The sequence below is a fragment of the Terrapene carolina genome, unplaced genomic scaffold (assembly GCF_002925995.2).
Source record: "Terrapene carolina triunguis isolate 2854851 unplaced genomic scaffold, T_m_triunguis-2.0 Scaffold171, whole genome shotgun sequence".
Taxonomy (NCBI): Eukaryota; Metazoa; Chordata; order Testudines; family Emydidae; genus Terrapene; species Terrapene triunguis.
Genome location: NW_020664522.1, coordinates 3,331,801 through 3,353,070, shown reverse-complemented (window position 1 = coordinate 3,353,070; position 21,270 = coordinate 3,331,801). Strand labels below are relative to the sequence as shown.

The 21,270-nt window shown below is 46.7% G+C and overlaps 1 protein-coding gene across 3 annotated transcripts in view; it reads right to left on the bottom strand.

Moving 5' to 3' along the window:
* The window catches only part of LSP1 (lymphocyte specific protein 1), a 71,573-nt gene extending 51,022 nt beyond the window's left edge, over positions 1 to 20,551 (bottom strand). The window contains exons 1-2 of one of the 3 annotated variants that reach the window (XM_024209032.3): positions 20,118 to 20,551; positions 898 to 1,050 (exon numbers count right to left, since the gene is read on the bottom strand). In XM_024209032.3, coding sequence (XP_024064800.2) covers positions 898 to 1,050; positions 20,118 to 20,176 — 212 coding nt within the window. In that variant the 5' untranslated portion in view covers positions 20,177 to 20,551. The remainder of the gene's footprint in view (positions 1 to 897; positions 1,051 to 20,117) is intronic. The other 2 variants (XM_026653922.2, XM_026653921.2) reach the window with 2 other exon arrangements.
* Positions 20,552 to 21,270: the final 719 nt, after the last annotated feature.

Here is a 21,270-nt window from a genome sequence, read left to right as displayed (position 1 = left end):
GGTAGAAGTATTTAAATTTTCCAAATATTGATGAAATGCTTTTCACAAAGAAAGGAAACATTTTCACAAGAATTTGAAAATAAAAATCTTGAGAATTTTTTTTTAAATCCTGAAGAAAATTGAATTCTTTTCATGAAAAATTCTGTATTTTTTCACGAAAAAATTAGAGTTGTTTTCATGAATAAATTCAGATGTTTTCCTTTAATTTTTTTTCACAAACAAATTTTGATTTGTTTTCCCCATAATTTCGTTTGCTGTTTTTGTGCCTTGGTCCTGATCCTACAATCACTTATGCACATGCTCAACCATCAGTGGTGAAGTTAAGCACATGTATAAGTGGTAGCAGGATGAGGGCCTTACAGAGCTGGTTGACACTTTTTAAAAATTCAAATGAAAAATTATCACTATTTTTTTCAGTCAGCTCCACTTCTTGTCTAACTTGGGCCCTGATCCTACAAAACACTTAATATGCTTAAACAAGTTCTGTAGACTTCAACAGAACTATGCATATCCTTAACGTTAACCATGTGTTTAAACACTTTGCTGAATTGGGGTCTTATACATCAATTTAACCCTTATTGAACTCTCCTCATTTAAACTCCTAGCCCCCTGCATTTTTATCACCTAGGAAAATTAAAAACTGTCCCCCTAAAAGGGTTGTTGGCAGTAGGAATAGAACCTGGGATCTCTGAATTTTAAAGCATAAGCATCAATCTAAAAAACCCTCCTTTGCCAGCTAATCCCATCAACCTTTTGATGTAGCCCAGCCACCACTAGACAGGAACAGAGCAGCACACTGAGTGGGTCTGGGTAACACAAGCACTAGCATATAGTGAGGATTTTTAACACTAGAACGGTGCATGTTTGAAGAGTGTTCTACATTCAAGCTCGTCTTACTGGTTTTCCTGGACTGGCAGCCCACTCTCTGAGAAGGAGTTGGTGTTGTTCAAGCCATCTTCTGCCTGGGACCGCTGCTGTTTCTCCCGTTCCCTTCTACGCCGCTCTCTCGCTGCCTCCTCCTCATCCTCTACACTCCACTGTGCTGTCAGCCTGTCAACCAGAAGGGAAATGCATTCTTAATGCAGGCAGCCAGTTCCAAGAGAAGCAAATGAAGGGAAAACGTCCTGGAATCTCAGGAGAAAACACAGCACTAGGTGGGCCCCATTCTGTGAGCTTCACTCCTGCCAAGGAGCACTTACTTACCCTAGCAGCATGCCTGGAAGCCAAGGCACTTGTGTAAGTGCTACACAACATGAGAAAGTAGGATTGCAGAATCAGGCCTTATATGAGAGGACTGGATTGCTTCTTAGGGGATGGGTAACAGTGTGTATGGTAGAGTCATAAGAACATAAGAATGGCCATAGTGGGTCAGACCAAAGGTCCATCTAGCCCAGTATTCTGTCTTCCGACAGTGGCCAGTGCCAGGTGCCCCAAAGGGAATGAACAGAACAGGTAATCATCAAGTGATCCATCCCGTCGCCCATTCCCAGCTTCTGGCAAACAGAGGCTAGGGACACCATTCCTGCCCACCCTGGCTAATAGCCATTGATGGACCTATCCTCCATTGGTGGGAGGGATAGCTCAGTGGTTTGATCATTGGCCTACTAAACCCAGGGTTGTGAATTCAATCCTTAAGGAGGCCACTTAGAGATCTGGGGCAAAAATCAGTACTTGGTCCTGCTAGTGAAGGTAGGGGGCTGGACTTGGTGACCTCTTTTCAGGGTCCCTTCCAGTTCTATGAGATAGGTATATCTCCATATATTAATATCTAGTTCTGTTTTTGAAATTATCTAGTCTTTCACATATGACGTGACAATATGTCCCATTCTAAATGTTTCATGGGGATGCATCCATTTCAATGAAATTTTCAATGGGAAAAAAGTAAGAACAAATCGTTTCTCATTTTGTTTCAATAAGGTAAAAACATTTCTTTTTGACTATCATTGCAAGTCATTTCATGCTGACCTTTATACTAAATATCGATTTCACTATTACATTATATTTAATATGTTATAGGTAAATATTTTACTATAATATGAAAATCAACATGAAATAAATTCAAATGATATGGTCGAAATGAAACATTTTGACTTTATCAAAACAAACCATTTGAATGGTACCAAATTTAAATTTTTCAGAATTTTCATTCTGTGGGAAATTTCAATATTTCAGCTTTTATTTCCCATTTGGAATTTCCCCCCTCCCCCTCCCCCTCCCCCACCCACCGCAAAATGCTGGAATTTCCCACGGGACAGAAGTTCTAGTTTCCAACCAGCTCTGGTATCCCACAGGATGCTCAACAGCACGACTCACACTGCCTCAGTGGGGGTGCTGCTGAGAAATCCCACACTGCAGGGAAATTCTTCCTACAGCACCTGGTACCACCTACGCGATAGGTATCGCCCCCACAGCCTGCCCATGCTTGCTGCGGGATAGACGTCCTGCTTTCTCGGTTTGATCATCTGGTCGTTTTCCCTATGTGTCATCCAGCCTCAGCTGGCAGTGACTGAAAAGGGCATGTGAAAAGAGTGTATGGATCTCTGTCCAGGGGGCAGCTATTCATATCACACTATATCATGGCAACTGATGGCCTTTCTGGCAGGCTCAACAAAAAGATCTAGCATTGGATGGCCTGGGAAACTAAATCACCTTCTAACCCTTAGGTGAGAGTTGAAGCACCTTGACAGGGCCGCATGGGGGAAGTGTGCTGCGTAGCTGTTCTGTACATGATGGTCCTGATTCAGGAAAGGACTTAAGCAAGTGCACTTAAAAGGGATTTCAGCACATGTTTAAGTGCTGTGCAGAGCAGGGATTCGTTCCATAATCTGGGCCAAAGGAAGGATTTCAGCCCTCAGCTCTGTTAGTTCTGCCCCCTGCAGTAACATTAAAAGAATGACAAATATTATATATAACAACGATCCAGTTCTCGGAAATCCCAGGCCCTGAAGCGGAAAGGTTGCCCAATACTGTGAGAAATCCAAATCCAAGTTTGTGGGCCCCTGAACTCCCAGGGAGAGAGCCCTACGCAGAGCAGACCTTGACAGGTTTTCTTAATCAGCTGAGTAGTTATATTTTAATCAGAATTCCTGTGCCAAGCTGTTCTCTTGCTACAGTGGTGCAGGGAATGTCGGAGGAGGGTACCCAGCGCTATCACTCAGCAGGGCTTCAGCTGTGCTCTGTACTGTTTCCTTCCTCCCTTGCATAGAAGAAAATCCTGGCTTGGCTTCTCCCAGAATGTCCCAGCCTCCAGATAATAAACCCTCTGTCAGCAGAGCGACCTCTCGGATCCCAGAGGAAACGATAAGGCCGCAGCAACATTCCTACACTGGTGATAACATGAATTTTCACGCGGGATCCGCTCCTCCCCTTCTCGCCTCTTTCAGCACCATACTGATCTTGGCGTGAGAGGGACAAGCCATATCAGTGACCCTACCAGTCTAACTTCAGCACAGCAGAACACCAGCCCAGCCCTGCCAGACTCCTGCTTCCACAGGGTCTCAGACTACAGCTGTAATAGGGTGAGGCCTGAGTCATTCATGGCCCCTATAAGCAGGGCTCCAGCTGAAATAGCCAGGGCTCCAATCCTTTTGCTTCACTGTAGTGGTGAGTCTATCTGACCCTACCCAGTTGCTGCCAATGAGCACTCCCGCTCAGTACAAGGCGCCAGGTTAATGAGGGCTCCAGATTGAGAGCGGGATTTGAAGGGGGCAGATGTTCCCCTGGAGATATTTTTGCAAACATACATAAAGGAGAGCTTTGAGCAAAACATTGGTTTTTGATCAAAGAGCAAGGTCCTTTGTTATGTTGATGATTTGTAATGAGAGTAACATCCAGAGGCTCCAGGAGCGAGGGCCCATTGTGCTAGGTGCTGTACACACCAGAAGGCTGGTGTACATGTAAAGCTGCACCAGCTTAACTAAAGGCGTGATTGGAAAGTAATTTAGTTATACTGGTGCAAAAGGCTGTGTGGACATGCTTATTGCAGTTTAAACAAGGCTCATTTTTAAATCTTTACCTTAAATCGGTTAGGGATAGGTTTAAGCAAAACCTAAATAAACTACTCAAACCAGAATAAGTATGTTCCCACAGGGGTTTGCACCATCTTAACTAACCTGATGCAAACGGGTGTGTAGACAGGATCATAGAGAAAGATGGCCCCTACCCCAAACAATCTAAACAGACAAGACGGAGAAAGTGTGGGGATGGGAAACTGAGGCACAGTAACTTATCCAAGGATGCACAACAGGTGACTGGCAGAGCTGGGTAGAGAATACAGGTCTCCTGACTCTCAATCTACTGCCTTAGCTCTTAGACCACACTGCCTCAGAGAAATTATTGCAAAGTGCTTTCCCCAGGCAGCTGTCAAGAGGCATCACTAAGGTGTCTCAAGCCAGGCATCCAAAATCATCAGTTACCTTTGAGAATCTTGGCCAGCATATTTGATGTTTCTTTGACTAGCTTGTTTCCCAGCCTTTTTTTGTGTGTTCTCAGACAACAATGTGTCTGAGCTCACTCCATTTAAAGCTTCTTGCCATCCCAGTGTGGCACTACAGCACATGGCAAGCATGCCAAAGACCTCAGAGGAGTTGGCGAGGAGGACTGAAAGAGCACAGAGAGAGTGGAGATTCCAGCTCACTAGTGGGGTGTAGCAAAGTTACAGTGCACAGCCCAGCCCTGATTTCTCGTTACCCCACCCCACCCCGCCACACACACAGGAATGGGCTTCTCCTGCCATCACGACCCAGCACCACTGCCAGAAGGGACACTGCATTTTCTAAAAATTACATAACATGAATTAAATTGCACCCCCCTTCTCCTATCCTGCCTCCTCCACCCTGCCCTACTCCACACAGGAACAGAGAGCATGAAGCCACGAGAAACAAGACCCAAGCAAACCCCCTTCTTCATTCATTCCACACTCATATTTACTGTTTTCTCCATAGTTCCCATAGAAACAGTTGTCTGTGGTCCTGGCAAGGAGCCAAGGTGGGATGGGGGGGGGTTAAGATATATAAATGAAGTCATTCATTAAGCTCTGCCTCAATCTCCCTTTTTTATGTGACAGAACTTGATAAGAGTCTCTGATTCAGAAAGGATCTTAACCCCGTCTGTCCTGGACTCCCCCAGTCATAAGTGTGAGGGCCACATTTTTGCCAGAGTGAGTGGGATTTTTGGAATTCACCTGATATTCCCCAGGGGGCTGCAGTGGGACAGAATTATAACTACTCCCCAGGGATGAACTGGAGTCTCCCGGGGGGGCTCCAGTAAAAATTGTGTGACAGTCATTTACATTATCAAATGAGCTTGGCTTGCAGCCCTCTCTGTTTCCCTCTCTGTTGGATTCTCTCTCCATGACCTCACCGGCTCACTATTCTGTCACTGCATCTTCTGAACTGGCTGTGTGGAATGTGAACGGAGGACAATAACAACAAGAACAACCATATTGGGGGGGCAGGAGGGAGAAATTAAAATGATTGCTCGGCCCAGTCGAAAGATACCCACCAAATTCACCCTGCCAAAGGACAGCCTGGCGTATTGGCTTCTCTTCCAACTGACCCACATTGCAATTATCCCAGTGCTGAGAGCCTCTTTGCCATAAACATGTGGGTCGCTGCTTTCTATTGTGCTGCACAGTGCTCAGAGGTCCGGGGCCTCCAGCTGGAGGGAAGTGCCGTCATGCTGAAAGCCTCTCCCAGGCTTCTGTCAGGAAGAGGGGGTGCACCGAACAGTCCCAGCTGCAGCTCAGGCTGGGGTTTCTCTCTGATGTCACTTGTTTGTCAATGGCGCTGCTAAAAATGTCCCGTCTTCAAAACTTTGGAGCAGATTTGGTGAATTTCAGTGCTCAAGAAGTGTAGGGGCTGGGAGCACTGGCCAGATCCGGGCATTGCACAAGCAGCCTCTGGCCAAGCTGTCTTTACTACAGCTCTGCCAACGTGACTCCAAACTGGCCTGGATGTAACACACGTGCGCAAGCTCACTCCCTGCCATTCCAGTCCTAAGTAGGAGCTGCTAATCACATAGTGGCTTAAAGAAATGGATATTATCCACTAGACTTAGGCCTGGTTTACACTTAAAACTTCTACCCGCGTAACTACATCAGTCAGGGATGTGGGGGGGGGGGGAAACACCCTAGTGACACAGCTATGCTGACAAAACCCCCACTGTAGACACAACCAAAGAGCGCATAGCTAACATCATCTGGGGAGATGGTGTTCCTATACTGGCAGAAACACTCTTTCTGTCGGCATATGCTGAGTCTACACTAGGGGGCCGGGCCAGCATAGCTATGCCAATATAGGGTCTGTAGTGTAGACCTAGCCTTAGAACATACATGTTCATTACACTTGTGGGGTTTAGCCTTATGGGTAAGGATCAGAGCTGAAGGATTAGTACAGTCCATTATCTCACTGTATCCAGCCTTTCCCTCCCTTGCCCCCCAACATACAGCCAGTTTGCCTATTTTCAGTTGCAAATGTACATCACAATGAATAACCCATAGATCCAGAAATTGCACATGTTAGGGACCATTTGACGTTCATCGCCTCTGAATCTCCCTTGCTTTAAATGCAGCTTTTCTACCAAACAATGTAAAGACTCTTCTGCACAGCACAGCCTCCCCCCACCCCCACCCCCACCCCACCCCCCACCATAGGCCTGCATCTTCCTTAGCGTATCCTTACACCTGGGAGTCCTAACTTTTGTGATGTCCTAACTTCTTGATGCAGAGACAGCTGCAAATATGTCCCGAGCACATGACATGGGGTCAATGTGCAGAGAAGAACCAAAGAAAAGGAGGTGGAGAAAGAGGGAAAACTTGGACAGTCTCACATACACAGTGGGTCTGAGTTTGACCTCCTTTCTACCCCACCCCCAGGGTTGCATAGGGCGTGATTGAGGCCAGGCCATGATAATACCAAAATGCATTGGAATGGATTATTTATGACTGATTAAACTGTGCTCACTTGCCATGCGGCTCTTTTGCAGTAACCTTTATGTAACCTTTATGATCCTGCCTCCCATCCCCTGCACTGTGAACCCTGGGGAAATTCAGGGATGTTCAAAGCTCAAGCTTTGACTTGGACCAGCTGTGGGCTTGTCTACACTGGCAATTAACAGCACTACAACTTTCTCGCTCAGGGGTGTGGGAAAACACCCACCTGAGCGCAGCAAGTTGCAGCAGTGTGAAGTGCCAGTGTAAACAGTGCCCCAGCGCTGGTAGCTACGCCCCTCGTGGAGGGGTTTTTTTAGAGCGCTGCGAGAGCTCTAAAATTCTAACAACTCCACGGCAGCGCTTTAGCATTGCCAGTGGATCCAGCTCTGGAGTTCCTCTAACTCTGCTCGTTTGAGACATGGTGGCTGTTAACTCCCACTCCCCACAACCAAGGATTTCAAGGAAGGTCACGTCCCCTGGGGCATACTCCTCACCCACGCTAGAGGAAATGATAGTGGCCAGGCAGGAGAATTTCTGGCACAGCTTCTGCCGTCTTTAAGGGAAGTGCCCCAGACTCTGGGAATCTTTTGCATGGTTCACAGCTAAAAGGAAGTTTTGCTGGCCCCGAACCAGCTCTCAGCACTGAAGTTAATTCCAGAAAGGAAAATGAAAAACCTCCATTTTTCATGGGGGCTAGACTTCAAGGATCTGTGCCAGAATTCAATACCCCTATGCAAGTGAATTCAGCATTCCTGTCTCCTGAGCTACAGTCAGGGGCGGCTCCAGGCACCAGCGCAGCAAGCGCGTGCCTGGGGCGGCAAGCCGCAGGGGGCGGCATGCCGGTCGCCGTGAGGGCAGCAGTCAGGCAGCCTTCGGCGGCATGCCTATGGGAGGTCTGCCGGTCCCACGGCGAGGCCAAAGACGCAGGACTGGCAGATCACCCGCAGAAACGCCGGTGAATCCGCGTGACCAGCGGACCGCCCGCCGAAGGCCGCCTGAATGCCGTGCTTGGGGCGGCAAAAAACATAGAGCCGCCCCTGGCCTAGAGTGGCAGCAAGTGCTATAAAATTATTTTCTTTGGTGCCTGTGTATGTGAGGCAATCTTGTCCCCCTTCTTTCCCACCCGCATACACAAGGACCAGGGTAGGTGAAGGTAGCCTCAGGCTTTGGGATCACCTACTAGCACTCACAGCTGCAATTTATTACATATGCAGCCATACATTCTGGATGGTATTTCCAAAAATCACTCAGTGTTAACCTAACTCTGCTCCCATTGGACTCAATGGTAAAACTTCCATTGACTTCAATAGGAGCCAGGTTAGGCCAATGCTAAGTGCTTCTGAAAATACTACTCTAGAGAAGGAGGGGTGTCTGAAGCTGAAAGCAGGTGGCAATGGCAGCCCTGTGGATGTTTCCCCAGCACCCCTCCCATTAGTTTTAGGCAAGAGGGAAGGGAGAGGAAGATTCCCCAGACTTATTCATGGGGTCTTCCCTTTTCCAGTAAACCCATTTCTAGTGACAACCAGCAAATGTGACCTAGGTGACTCACAAGACATCCGGATAGACTAAGACCTACGTCAATCAACTGATTCCTCCTGCTGCTGACTTAATATTAAGGGTACATTTAGAATTAGTTCATAAAGGATTAATAGATGTGATAAGCATGTTATAGACATGAGTTGGCCTTGTTATAGATGGTTTTAAGGGCATCAGCAGAAGATTATAAATTATGGTTATAAGCAACCTATTGACCTGTTGGACCCTATAACAATTGATTAAACCATCCATTAATCATTTATTAATCTTTATAAATGATAAGTAAAAGTACCCTTAATACCAAATGTGACTGATCATTGTCTATGGCATGTTCTTGTGGTCTTTATCTATCCAAATAATGGGGCTTCCACTACTTCCCTTGAGGAGATTGTTGCAGTGTGGCTATCAGACATCCCTGTTTGAGGACATGTACTGTAAGTTTTCTGCTGTTCAGTTTACTCCCATTACGGCTAGCCATACATCCCTTGGGTCAAACTAGCATCCAGCATGATTTCTCACAAGGTCCTATGATCAATGGAAATCAATGGGGGTAGGTGCCTAGGGACTTCTTCTTTTGACAGTCCCAATAGGCACCCAGCTACCTCTTTAGACGTCTAAATACCTTTTAAAACATCAGGCCCCAAGTCACTTACCCAAGGTCACCCAGGAAACCTGTAGCAGAGCAGGGAACTGAACCCAGCTCTCCAGCTAGCTCCCAACCACTGGATCATCCTTCTTCCTATGGAATGCAGGAGAAAGTGGTCTCACTCCTCAACACAAGGCACAATTTTCCCTCCGGCTGACAAAATGACTACAACAGGGGGTATCTTTAACTTAGATGACCAGACAATGGAGCCATGTTTCTTGGGAGATAGGATTCTATGACCTATGATTAATGTTGTGTAATAGCAAAGACTCAGTACAATCGTTACCTACTTTGGCAGGTAGGAGTGGGTTGGATAGTATGAAGAAGATGGGGGAAACCCTGTGACAGATATCCATCTAGGCAGGGAGGCTAGTCTCCCAACCTATCCCTCAAGGGAAGAAATGTTTATTTTGGCGCTGAAAGATTAGCTCATTGTTCAGATACGCATATAAAGACATCACTGTGCTGGACCATTATTAGTTCAATTACTGGGCTGCAAAGCTCAGTATGGAGTCTTTGTTACAAAGTTTAGACTAGAAGAGCATTGGGGGGGAAATGATGCATATAATTCATCCTATGCCTTTCTCTCATACCAAGCTTTTCTGCCACCCCTGTAGCTGTCTTATCTGAATCATTTCCCCCCACCCATCCTATAAATCACAGCTTTGCCTACAGGATCCAGACAGCAGGGTAGGGCCGAGCTCCCCCACACACCCCTTGAATCATCTCCAATCTCATCCCTGCTGACCTGTTTGGTGCAAGGAGCTGGGGAAAAGAAACACTGCTTGCTTAAAAGGAAAACAAAACAAAGCAAATCTTGAGACAGGGCCAGGCCAAGCAGTACAGGTAAAATAAGCAGCAGCCCAAAGCTTCACCCATCTCCTGAACAGAAATTGAACCAAACTGGACTGGACTTTCCAAAGAATTGTCTTCACTGCTTCTTCTAATGATTTTTCATTTGAATGCACAGTAGCTCAGCTCAGCTCTGCATTGTGAGAAATTATCTTTACCCCAAGAGTCTATACTCTAAATCAGTGGCGGGCAACCTGTGGCCCGCGGGCCACATGCAGCCCATCAGGATAATCTGATTGTGGGCCACAAGACATTTTGTTGACGTTGACCATCCGCAGGCATGGCCCCCCGCAGCTCCCAGTGGCCGCAGTTCGCCGTTCCCGGCCAATGGGCGCAGCGGTCAGCAAAATGCCTCGCAGCCCACAATCAGATTATCCTGATGGGCTGCATGCAGCCCAGGGCCGCAGGTTGCCCACCACTGCCTTATAACATTGCCTGCGTTGTGATGCATTAACCCCCTTAGCATTGTATAGATTCTAGCATATAAACCTTGATTAGCATTGTATGTCCTGTCATCCGTTAAGCCCCTTAGCACTTCATGGATTCTAGCACACAGGCCTTGTAACAGTGCATGCATTGTGGTGCATCAGCACCATTGCATCAGTTGTAGAGCATAAGTATTGCATTAGTTTGTTCTATATCACAAATTCTTTCAGTCCTTCAGGAGCACCAAAATATAGACCCCTTAAGTATTCAGTCTTCATCGTCATGTGTTCTAGAGTCAAGGCCCTTCACAACCGAGTGGGTCCTAGACTTCTTTTAGATCTAGGGTTCTAGAATTCAGAACCTTTGAAAGATAATGAGGTTTTGTTTCCATTTGCAGGAGGTGAGAGCTGGATAATAATAAATAATAATAATATATCACTTAGCTCTTGCAAGGAGGAAAATTTCACATAGATAAGGCAAGTATCTTGCCAGAAAGGTTCTGACAGTTTCACGAAACCCCATACATTATTTTTTGGGGAAACTCATCTCTATAATCTCCCCACCCCAATTTCAATGGGGACCTGATTCTGCTCTCATTTACACTGGTGTAAACTAGGAGTGGCCACACAGAGGTTAATAACGTTACGCCAGTTTAGAACTAGCATAAGTGAGATCAAAATGAGGCCTGATGCTTTTTATAGTACTGATGAGTCGAGAGGTTAGAATCTAGGCGCCCAACAATACTTCTTCATTCACTCATTCTACACCACTTCATTCTACAGAACTCTCCTGAGCCCTTGACACGTAGGGCAGAGATCAGCACATGCACAGCACTGAATAGCAGAGTGCAGAGAGGCAATGGGAGTGTGCTTCTCAGTTCTCAGTGGGATTTAAGGTGTGCTTCCTTTATTACTATTATTTATTTTACAGTAGCAACTAGAAGTCACAACCAAGCTCAGAGCCCCATTGTGCCAGGCACTGTACATTCACACAATGAGACAGCCCCTGCCCCAAAGGGCTTACAGTTAAGACAAAGGCTGGGAGGGGATGAAAGGGGCACAGAGTGGTGAAGCATTTTGCCCGTTGTCATCATGCAACCGAGCCAAGAACAGAACCAAGTGTCCTGAGACCCAGACCAGTGTCCTGTCCACTGCCTCTTCTTACTGAAAAGCTCTCTGAGATTGATTTGGCCATTTTTAGACTTGCAAACCAAACCCTTTCCCCCAACATGCTCATTGACCGCCATCAACGGATGCTCCATCCATCCCCAGGGGTTTGCTTGCTTTACTAAGACTGTTCAGGCTTGGCAGGAATAAACTGCACTCCATGAACACTGATTTCAACGGGAGCAGAATTGGGCCCTAGATGGCCAACAGGTCTGGAGAAATCGAAGCTCTGAAGGAGGGTAAGTGGAATGATGGTAACAGAATGCAATAAAATTGACCACGCCATAGGGAGCCCCTGTACTATATGGAGCAGTAACGTTATAGTTAATGGCTAGATGCATGGCAGCTGCAGAACTTCTGATATAACAATCCAGAGTGCTAGGAAATTCTGGGAATGAATCCACATGGTATTCAGGAGGGAATGCTCACATTCCTACATTGGCAAGAGCAGGCTTCGGGGGGACAGGTGGGCAGGAAGAGTGGAATGTGGGTATCCTACGAATGCAAAGTTGCTCCGGGGAAGGGATATGGAGCCTTCCACAGCCGACCAGTGAGCTCAAATGGGGCAGGGTGTCATTCTCCCAGCCCAGGCTCCAGAGGAGAGCGTGAGGCTCTGTTTGCAAATGAAAGGATTTTGCTTGTGAGCATCTGGCTTTCGTGCTACAAATCTATTTGCCAGCATGACGCTAATGGTTGTTGATTTAACTGCTTTAGGGGAGACAGAGAGCTTCACAGGAGCCAGGCCTCCTGCGTTCTGTTGCCAGCGTGGCCACTGACTCACTGGGCGATCCCTGACAAGTCGCTTAGCCTCAGATTCTCCATCTCTAAAATGGGGGTAACAACACTTACCTACCTCACAGGGTTAACCCGTTAATAGTTGCAAAGTGCTCCTTTGAGATCTTTTAATAAAAGGGTGCTGGATCACAACAAAGAAGACAGATTCTGGTGGGGGAGGAAGGGCGACAGATTTGCTCTCCAAGCCCTGCCTTCCTCCCAACTCCTTCATTCACAGCGAAGGAAGGGGCCTAACTGTCCGTGGCCTGAAATAACAGTCAGTTCCTCTGGCAGGGCTCAGTGTTGCTCAAAGCCAAGAGAGAGCTCAGTTCTACAACATGCATGTGGGGGTGTTAGCCTCAGGGTGGGACTGTGCAGCGGACCTTCCCCTCCGCCCTTTTACAGCTTCCAAGACAATGGGTGCTGGGGAGGCTTGCAGGCCGGCTTACCCTCTCCTGTGTGGAGATGTGCACCCAGAGTGCACCCAGAGAAACACTCGCACTCCTAGACAATACTGGGTGGGGAGAAGGTAGCTGCCTCCCAGATAACATGCATCATTCCCACCCAGACAATGAGGCCTGGTATTGACACTGAGATACCAGCACAATATGGCCTGCAAACAGCACAGCACTAGAGTAGGGCCTGGTCTACACTAACCCCCCAAGTCGAAGTAAGGTACGCAACTTCAGCTACGTGAATAACGTAGCTGAAGTCGACATACCTTACTTCGAACTTATCGCGGTTCAGACGCGGTCCACACGCGGCAGGCAGGCTCCCCCGTCGACTCCGCGGTACTCCTCTCGTTGAGCTGGAGTACCGCAGTCGACGGCGAGCACTTCCTGGTTCGATTTATCGCGTCCAGACCAGACGCGATAAATCGAACCAGGAAGTTCGATTTCCAGCCGCCGAACTAGCGGCTAAGTATAGACCAGCCCTAGTACTAGAGATAGGAAGGGGGTGGAGTTACCCTGGGAATCCTAAGGATCAGGGCACACCCCTCTAGCGCTGTGTGATCCATCAGTCTGGCACACTGTGCCTGCTAGTGTGTCCTGGGAGCCCAGCAGAGCCTGTGCGCAAAGCAGGCCTCACGCCTGCTCCCAACAAACAGCATATGGACATTTCTCTCCCCCGCCCCCCACTCATTCCTCTGCCTCAGTGAGCTTGCTAAGGTGCCTGTCAGCTATGCCCCGAACGAGTGAGTAAGGGTGCAAAGGGGGGGGGGGGGGGGGGAATAACAACAACAAAGGGACTGAAAGGGTATTGCATGAGAGGACAGGCCATTGTGTATATGCGGGTTCTTGGGGAAAGATGGAGGCAGGGTGGAAGGCAGCGTTTTTAACCCCTAGGGCTGTACTTGTCCTCAGCAAATTGTGCTGAGATACTCAGCTGGAGCTTCTAAGTCCCCCTGCTGCTCCTAGGACCCCACCATCCAGCAACAGCTGATCGCTGACCCAGTAGCCTGATCCCCTCTTCACCCACTGCAGTAACACTGCGTGGTGTCAAGTATCAGGGGGTAGCCGTGTTAGTCTGTATCCACAAAAACAACAAGGAGTCTGGTGGCACCTTAAAAACTAACAGATTTATTTGGGCATAAGCTTTCGTGGGTAAAAAACCTCACTTCTTCACTCCATGCATCTGAAGAAGTGAGGTTTTTTACCCACGAAAGCTTATGCCCAAATAAATCTGTTGGTATTTAAGGTGCCACCAGACTCCTCGTTGTTTTTGCAGTAACATTGCCACCCGCAACTTGCTCCCTCCTCGCTCCCCAGCGGACAATTGTTTTCACCTCCCCCACCTCTTCATTGCAAGTTCTCTCCCCCACCCCCTGGTATCTAGCCCTAGATAACCTGGTGATGGGCACATAAAAAATGTGATGATTAATAGATAACCTACCCCAACCCCTCCCTCCACCGCCCACTGCTGGTTCCCATCCTGATTCCAGAATCCCAGTCACAGGTGACCTGCACCCCAGTTGCTATTACCTTCCCCTCACCCCCGCACCCTCCCACAAGCTGCTTCCCTCTTCAGCCCAGAAATTCACTCCCAACCCAGCCCACCTCCCAGCCCTTCGAACACTCCCTACCCAGATCTTGTCTGGAAAGTTCAGTGCTTGGGAGAGTCAAACAAGGCAGCACCAAGAAACTGAGCATAGGGTTTTTCCCATCGCACAAACACTTGTGACCCCAGGGAAAGTTGGGGTGTTTGAGGAAGGGTAGGCAGGATAATAGGGGCGGGAAAAACAACTGAGCAGGGTGATCCTCCATCAAACAAAAAGTTCCCTCCAAGAGCTATGAAAAATGGAGATGACACCACAATCTGAGGAGCCAGTGGTATTGTGAAAATGCCTAAAACCCAGGAGAATTTAGAACAGAACCCATAGGCTGAACTGGTTCACAGAGTTCCACAACACAAATCACAGCAGCCCTCACCTTTAATCAAGAGATACAAGCCATGGAGCCTGTAGGTACCTGGAGCAAGGATGCTTGGATCAAGATGCAGCATTGCATGTATGGACATGCAGTCTCCACAGGCTGCATCTCCATGTTAAGGTACCATCTACACTGGGCCTGAAAGTAAGGGGAGTCTAATTGAAAATTCCATACTTTGGCTTTCCTTGCAAGTATTAATGACTCCCCGGACTGATAAGATACCAAAAGAGCAATAATTCTGTATGACTGAAGAAATGCCTTAGATCCTTATCTCCACTGATAGCCTCCACATCTCTTCTTGATTCCCTGGCACTCCCCTTTTCTTGTGATGACAGTGAGAGTTCAGATTTTGATGCTTTGGAAATTATCCTTATTATTTATTGTTTGTATTGCATTTGCACCTAGGAATGCCAGTCCTGGACCAGGACTCCACTGTGCTAGGCGCTGTACAAACACAGAACCAGCCGATGATTCCTGCCCCGGAGAATTGATCATGACTCAGTTCAAGCCTAAATCTTTTGAGTCCCTCCACACAAAGAAGGGGAAAAAATCAAACCAGGTGATATGAGAGCGGAGGCTTTTCTATTATCCCTCCTTCACACACACACACCCCTACTTCAGTTGTAATAATTAATGAAATGGCTAAGGAAATCTGATTACATGAAACCATCTCAAGGTTGCTTCTCATATTCAGAAGACAGTGGAAGCTGCATCTGTCCGTGAAAGATGCTATTTAAACCACCATTGAACAGAGGCACATACAGTACAACAGGTTTATGAAGAAGTTGATTTGTAGGTTAATTAAACAGTAATATTCTGTTGTAAAACACTTGAGACTCAATAAATACAGAGAAGATAAAATTCTAGCAGGGGTGGCTAGTGAACTGAATTAATCAAAAGGACAAGCAATAGCTGCATATCTTATTGATAGGAATTCATTAGATAGATAGATAGATAGATAGATAGATAGATAGATAGATAGATAGATAGATAGATAGATAGATAGATAGATCTGAAAATACAAAGTCTCATAGCAGTGCTAGGTTTTATCATTATTGTGTGCAGTGTTGTTATAGCCGTGTTGGTCCCAGGGCATTAGAGAGATGAGGTGGGTCAGGTAATATCTTTTATTGGAGCGACTTCTATTGGTGAGAGAGACAAACTTTCGAGCTTGCACAGAGCTCTTACAAGATATTAATAGAAGTTATTACCTCACCCACCTTGTCTCACAGGTATTATCATTGCTAACTTATCACAAACAAGACAAAGCAGCCTGATGTCTGATGGATGCTCTTTTGCAATCCATTGACTGATAGAGACCATACCCAACAATGGGAGATCCTAGGTACATATTGGAGAGAAGAAGAATTAGATAAGCTTGTAAACTGCCTATTCTTTTTGGATGTCATTTCTAGTTAATTACAGTCACTTGCGCTGGGTATTCTCTGCAATCATCGGGCGTATCCCTGGGCTCTGTTAGCCTGATGGACGCTTTCCAGTCACCAACTTTTCAGATGCAAATGACGTGCTCCTGTCAAGTGTCTTCATGCAAAGCAACCCCCAGTATCCTCCCTTTGCCAGTGACCAGAAAAAGAGCAAGAAGGGCTTGTTTTACAATCCACCTCCAGAATGCAACAAGATACTGCTCATGGCCCTCCAGGGAACAACTGCACTCACTCTCATGCCACCCGTCGGGCATTAAGGCCTTGATCCAAAGCCTGTACAAATTGGAACGATCATTGTTCCTGTATTTCTCCACTAGGGTCTTCACTGATAGTAAATGATGCCTATGGAAACAGCATCAGTTCATTGCCAGGACACTTCTGTGGTTGACTCATGTATCTGTGGTCAGAACTTCCCCTTAAACTCTATTTTCAGCTCCCCAAATACTTGGGGTTTTCCACTGGGCCGTTTATCTATTCAAAGTTCATAGGCCTCAAGCCTTACGCTAACTTGCTGAAGCTAATATCTTTCAGGACACAGGCCTGTAGGTTTCTTGCATTACTGCTGGATATAATGCAAAGCAGAATATAACGCAAAACAGTACATATAATAGAGGCAAGCTAGCCCCTGGGATACAGTAGCAGTGAATATTAACAATGGCAAACTAGCCCACTGGGCTACACTGGACAACACGTACATCACCACGTACTGGGTATATCACCACACAGGAGCACAGCAGTGAATAGCTTATGTGGGGCAATGGGGCCAGTGAGGGGCTTAAGTGCAGCCCACACAGTCTGAGGGGCCCATGGCTGCCCTTCTCTCTAGTATGAAGGTGCAGCCCCTTTAGGCTACTGTTCCCAGCTCCCATCATGCAGCATGGCTGGGCTGCTTGAATTTGTATTCAGCACTGTATGCTGGGATCTGTAGTCCCTGGGGGCCGCGCCTCCCTATTAAAGACAAGCATGGATGCAATCTCTTTATTCCCAGCAAATTAGATGGAAACTCGGGGCTGCTGACAAGTTGCCAATGGGTCCCTTCATTGGACACAGTTACAGAGCCCTAGCGTCAGGACTAAAAGTGGGGAAAGCCATCAGCAACCTCTTGCCTCCAACAGGCAAGTGTGGGAGAAAGCTCAGTGATTCAGCAGCATCTGAAGTCACTGGAGCTTAGTCTAGTTTTACACCAGTGTGACTAAGATCGGAGTCTGTCCCTGTGTTACCCATATAAATGTGACATACCAAGAGGTGCACATGCACTATGTAGGCTTGCAGTGCAACCAGCCAGGGCTTACAGTGAACCTGGAAACTCCATTCATGTAGCAAAGCAGAATAAGAGCAATACTCCCTGGCACTGCTGTTGTATCTTGAGTCCAAGAATCTCAAAGCACGTTAGGAACGTGAATGAGTTCAGCCCCACACCAGTCCTGTGACAGAATAGGCAGAAAGAAAGTCCTGAATTGTTTAGTTGTGCAATCAGCAATTCTGCTTATAGCAAAACTTAGAACGAAGTTCTGTGTGAAAAAAAATGACTCCTCTACAGGAGGGTTTCACTGTATATGAAAAGTTCTGCACAGTGTATGGACTGTCCTCTGCCTATATCTGAGCAACCCTTCTGCCTTCTGTTGACCTCAGTGGGGTTATATCTGTGTAACCCAAGGTGAAATCCATCTCTTTTCCCACCACATGGAACAGGGACAATATATACCAAGGGTAGGCAACCTATGGCACGCGTGCCGAAGGCGGCACATGAGCTGATTTTCAGTGGCACTCTCACTGCCCGGGTCCTGGCCACCGGACCGGGGGGGCTCTGCATTTTAATTTAATTTTAAATGAAGCTTCCTAAATATTTTAAAAACCTTATTTAATCTACATACAACAATAGTTTAGTTATATATTATAGACTTCTAGAAAGAGACCTTCTAAAAACGTTAAACTGTATTACCGGCACGCAAAACCTTAAATTAGAGTGAATAAATGAAGACTCGGCACACCACTTCTGAAAGGTTGCCGACCCCTGATATATACAAACTCCCATGCTAGAATCCAATTTAAAATCCACTTACCAAACGACCCGACTCAACCACAGTTTTAATCCCCATCTTCCATAAAATCTCCCTCTAATCTGATAAAACACCAGGGGGCAGGTACTCTTCCGAATGGGCACCTACAATCCCCATCAACATTCAGAGTAATTATGAACAGCTATTAAGAGGAGGTCTGGATTGGGGCATGTGTGAGTGCTTGAGTCATTTATCGATCTATGGAGCATGTGCAGCATGCTCATCACCCTTGTCTCCTCCAAAGAGTTTCAGCCCAGATTTGAGTTCTGGAGAAGACTGAACAGGGGAGTCTTATTTTAGCGTAACTTTTTGCCCAGCAGCACCCAATCCTGGCCCATTCTCTGAGCCGCGTGTCCTGTGTTTGAATGCATTTGATGATTCTATTCCACCTGCACTTGTTTACACCTTCCAACCCAGCCCCAAGCGCACTGTTACAAAATGAGATTCCATCAAATGGGGTGATTCCCCTGAGCCAGGTTCTAAGGAGAGGAACATGTATGGGTTAGAATGAAGGTGACCATCCCCCTGTCTCTCCAAGGGGGCAATTCAATGCCAGGTGAAGTCAATGGGAATCTTTCTGTGGTCTCCTGCAGGTATTGAACTGGCCTCCAAAAAGGGTAGTACAGGAAGTCCCTGGATTGAATGGACATGAAGAACAAATTCCTCTTGCATCCAGGAAGAGAGAAGCCCTTCTGAGGTAAGGTTTAAGACTGCAGTAATGCCCGTGGGAATCCCCAAATTGAACTGGGCTGGAGACTGGAATCCCCTCTACCCAAAAACACACACTGCAGGCAGCCACTCCCACTCAGACGGGGACCAGCATCCACTGGGGAAGTTGTACACCCAGGGACGACTAACATGCCCAAACTGTAGTTCAAAGGAGAGCATTAGTCTCCAGTGCTCCCATTTCCCACACCTCTAAGTCAAACTCAGCATTAAAGTAAAGAACAGAGCAGGGAGTTCCCCCTGTTGAATCTGAGCTTTTGACACCTTCCTGCATGGTTCATGATAAGCTTCCATAAATGCCTGTAATGATCTGAGTGTTAGGAACACTGAGGCAAAGGTCTAAGGAGCAAAAGTGGTGTTTCTACTCCACATTAGAAAGCAGCATCGTTGCAACGGAGTCCCAGCCTCAGTAACTGAACAGAGCAGAGTGCAGCCATCCTGCCCAGAGAGATCTGGGCTCAACATTTATTGAAAAAAGGAACCAAGGATCTTCTAACTGTCCAACAATCTGCCCTAGCGAGTACACCCAGATGCTCAGCTGGTGTAAATCAGCATCTCTGTCTCCAATGAAATCAATAGACTGATGCAGATTTACACCAGCTGAGGATCTGGCCCTTTAAGGATTTCTGCCTAAAAACACGCATACATTGCACATATTCGCCTCCAAAAACTTTGCTAGACAGAGCCCCTCTCCTTCAGCTGAGACACACATAAACTCTCCAAGCCAAGAGGAAAAACCAGCAGGTTCAGGTACATATTACAATACGGTCATGTTTAGCTATTTTAACTATGTGCTTCTGGAAAAGCCATCAGTAAGCTCAGCTCTGCCTTGCTGATATTGTTATTTGGGGTTTATTTATTTTCCCTGCTTCCAAGATGTTCTGTCTGCTTAAGAGCCCTATTAATGAATAGGTTCAACTGATTTACATATACGTGTGCACAAATATGCCACAACGGAACAATATTCTTCTCACCATGGAGCAGACACATTTCTCTCTGTGAAAGAAACAGCCCATAGAGTTTGGAATTAGCCAAATCAAATTGCCATGGTGGAAGATCAATGGACTGAGCTCCATGGAACAAAGAATCCTGCCTCTCTGCCTTTGCTAGGCAGGTACAGACTTACCTTATGAGGTTCTGTAAGCCTTGTTTGCTGGAATTCCTCCTCAGGATCGCACTGGTCATTGTGGGAGAGGTTGATCTCAGGGCAGGCTCACAGATCCTGGCTGCTAAACCTCCTTTTCCTACTTTTTTTTTCTTTTCCTTTTTTTAAAAAAAATAAATAATCCTCTCCCTCTCTTCAGGAAGTTCTGCAGCTGGTTTCCTTTTGTTTCTCTAAGCCCCTCTGTTCAGCCCCCCTCTTGTCTCCTCCACCTCTACCTCCTCCACAGCCTAGTGGAAATGTCAGAGAAAAATCTTTCGGAGAGCAGCTTTGTAGTTCGAGGCAAAGCAGGGTCCCCTCCCTGCTCCCATCTGACCGCTGAGTGAGCTCAATGCAAAGCTTAAACCTCTCCTTTGCTCTAAAGGCTATTCTTCTTCTATTTGGCTATCTGTTTCTCTCTCTCCTCTCTTACACTCCTTCTGGTTTATGCTTCTTTGTTTCTCATCTTTTTCTCTCCTTCTGTTCCCCCTCCCCCACTCCTCCTTTTTCTCTTTTTCTTCCCTTTCCAATCTCTTTCTTTCTGCATTAACTAATTGCATAAATTAGGAACAAAAGCCACTCAGGGACACAAAACCTGATTAGAGGAAAGACAGCAGAGGACAGATTTACAACTCTGGAGCCAGATCTTGAGCTCACGTAAATCAGCAGCAAGCCATTAAAATCAATGGCGCTACTCCAGTGTGCACCAGCTGAGAATCTGACCCATAGCCTCCATAGTCTAAATCTACTCTTAAAAATTAATTGCAAGTCTCAGCAACTTGCAAAGGGGTTGCAACACTTTGTGGTTAAAAATGCTGTATCAAAGAATGAAGTGCAATGTAATCCTGCTTGCATCAGGCTGATTCAGACTACTGCATCCGAGGAGGCAGTGCAGGACTAGTGGACAGAGCACTGGCCTGGGATTCAGGACAGCTAGGTTCTGTTCCCAGCCCTACCTCTGACTTGCTGGGTGAGCTTGGGTCAATCACTTCCGCTCTCTGTACTTCAGTTTCTCCATCCATGAAATGGGGGTGATGAGACTGGCCTCCTTCATAAAGTGCTTTGCAATCTACTGAAAAGTGCTCAATAAGAGTTAGGTGTCATTATTATCATGTCAACTGGGTGGTCTTGGATAGCG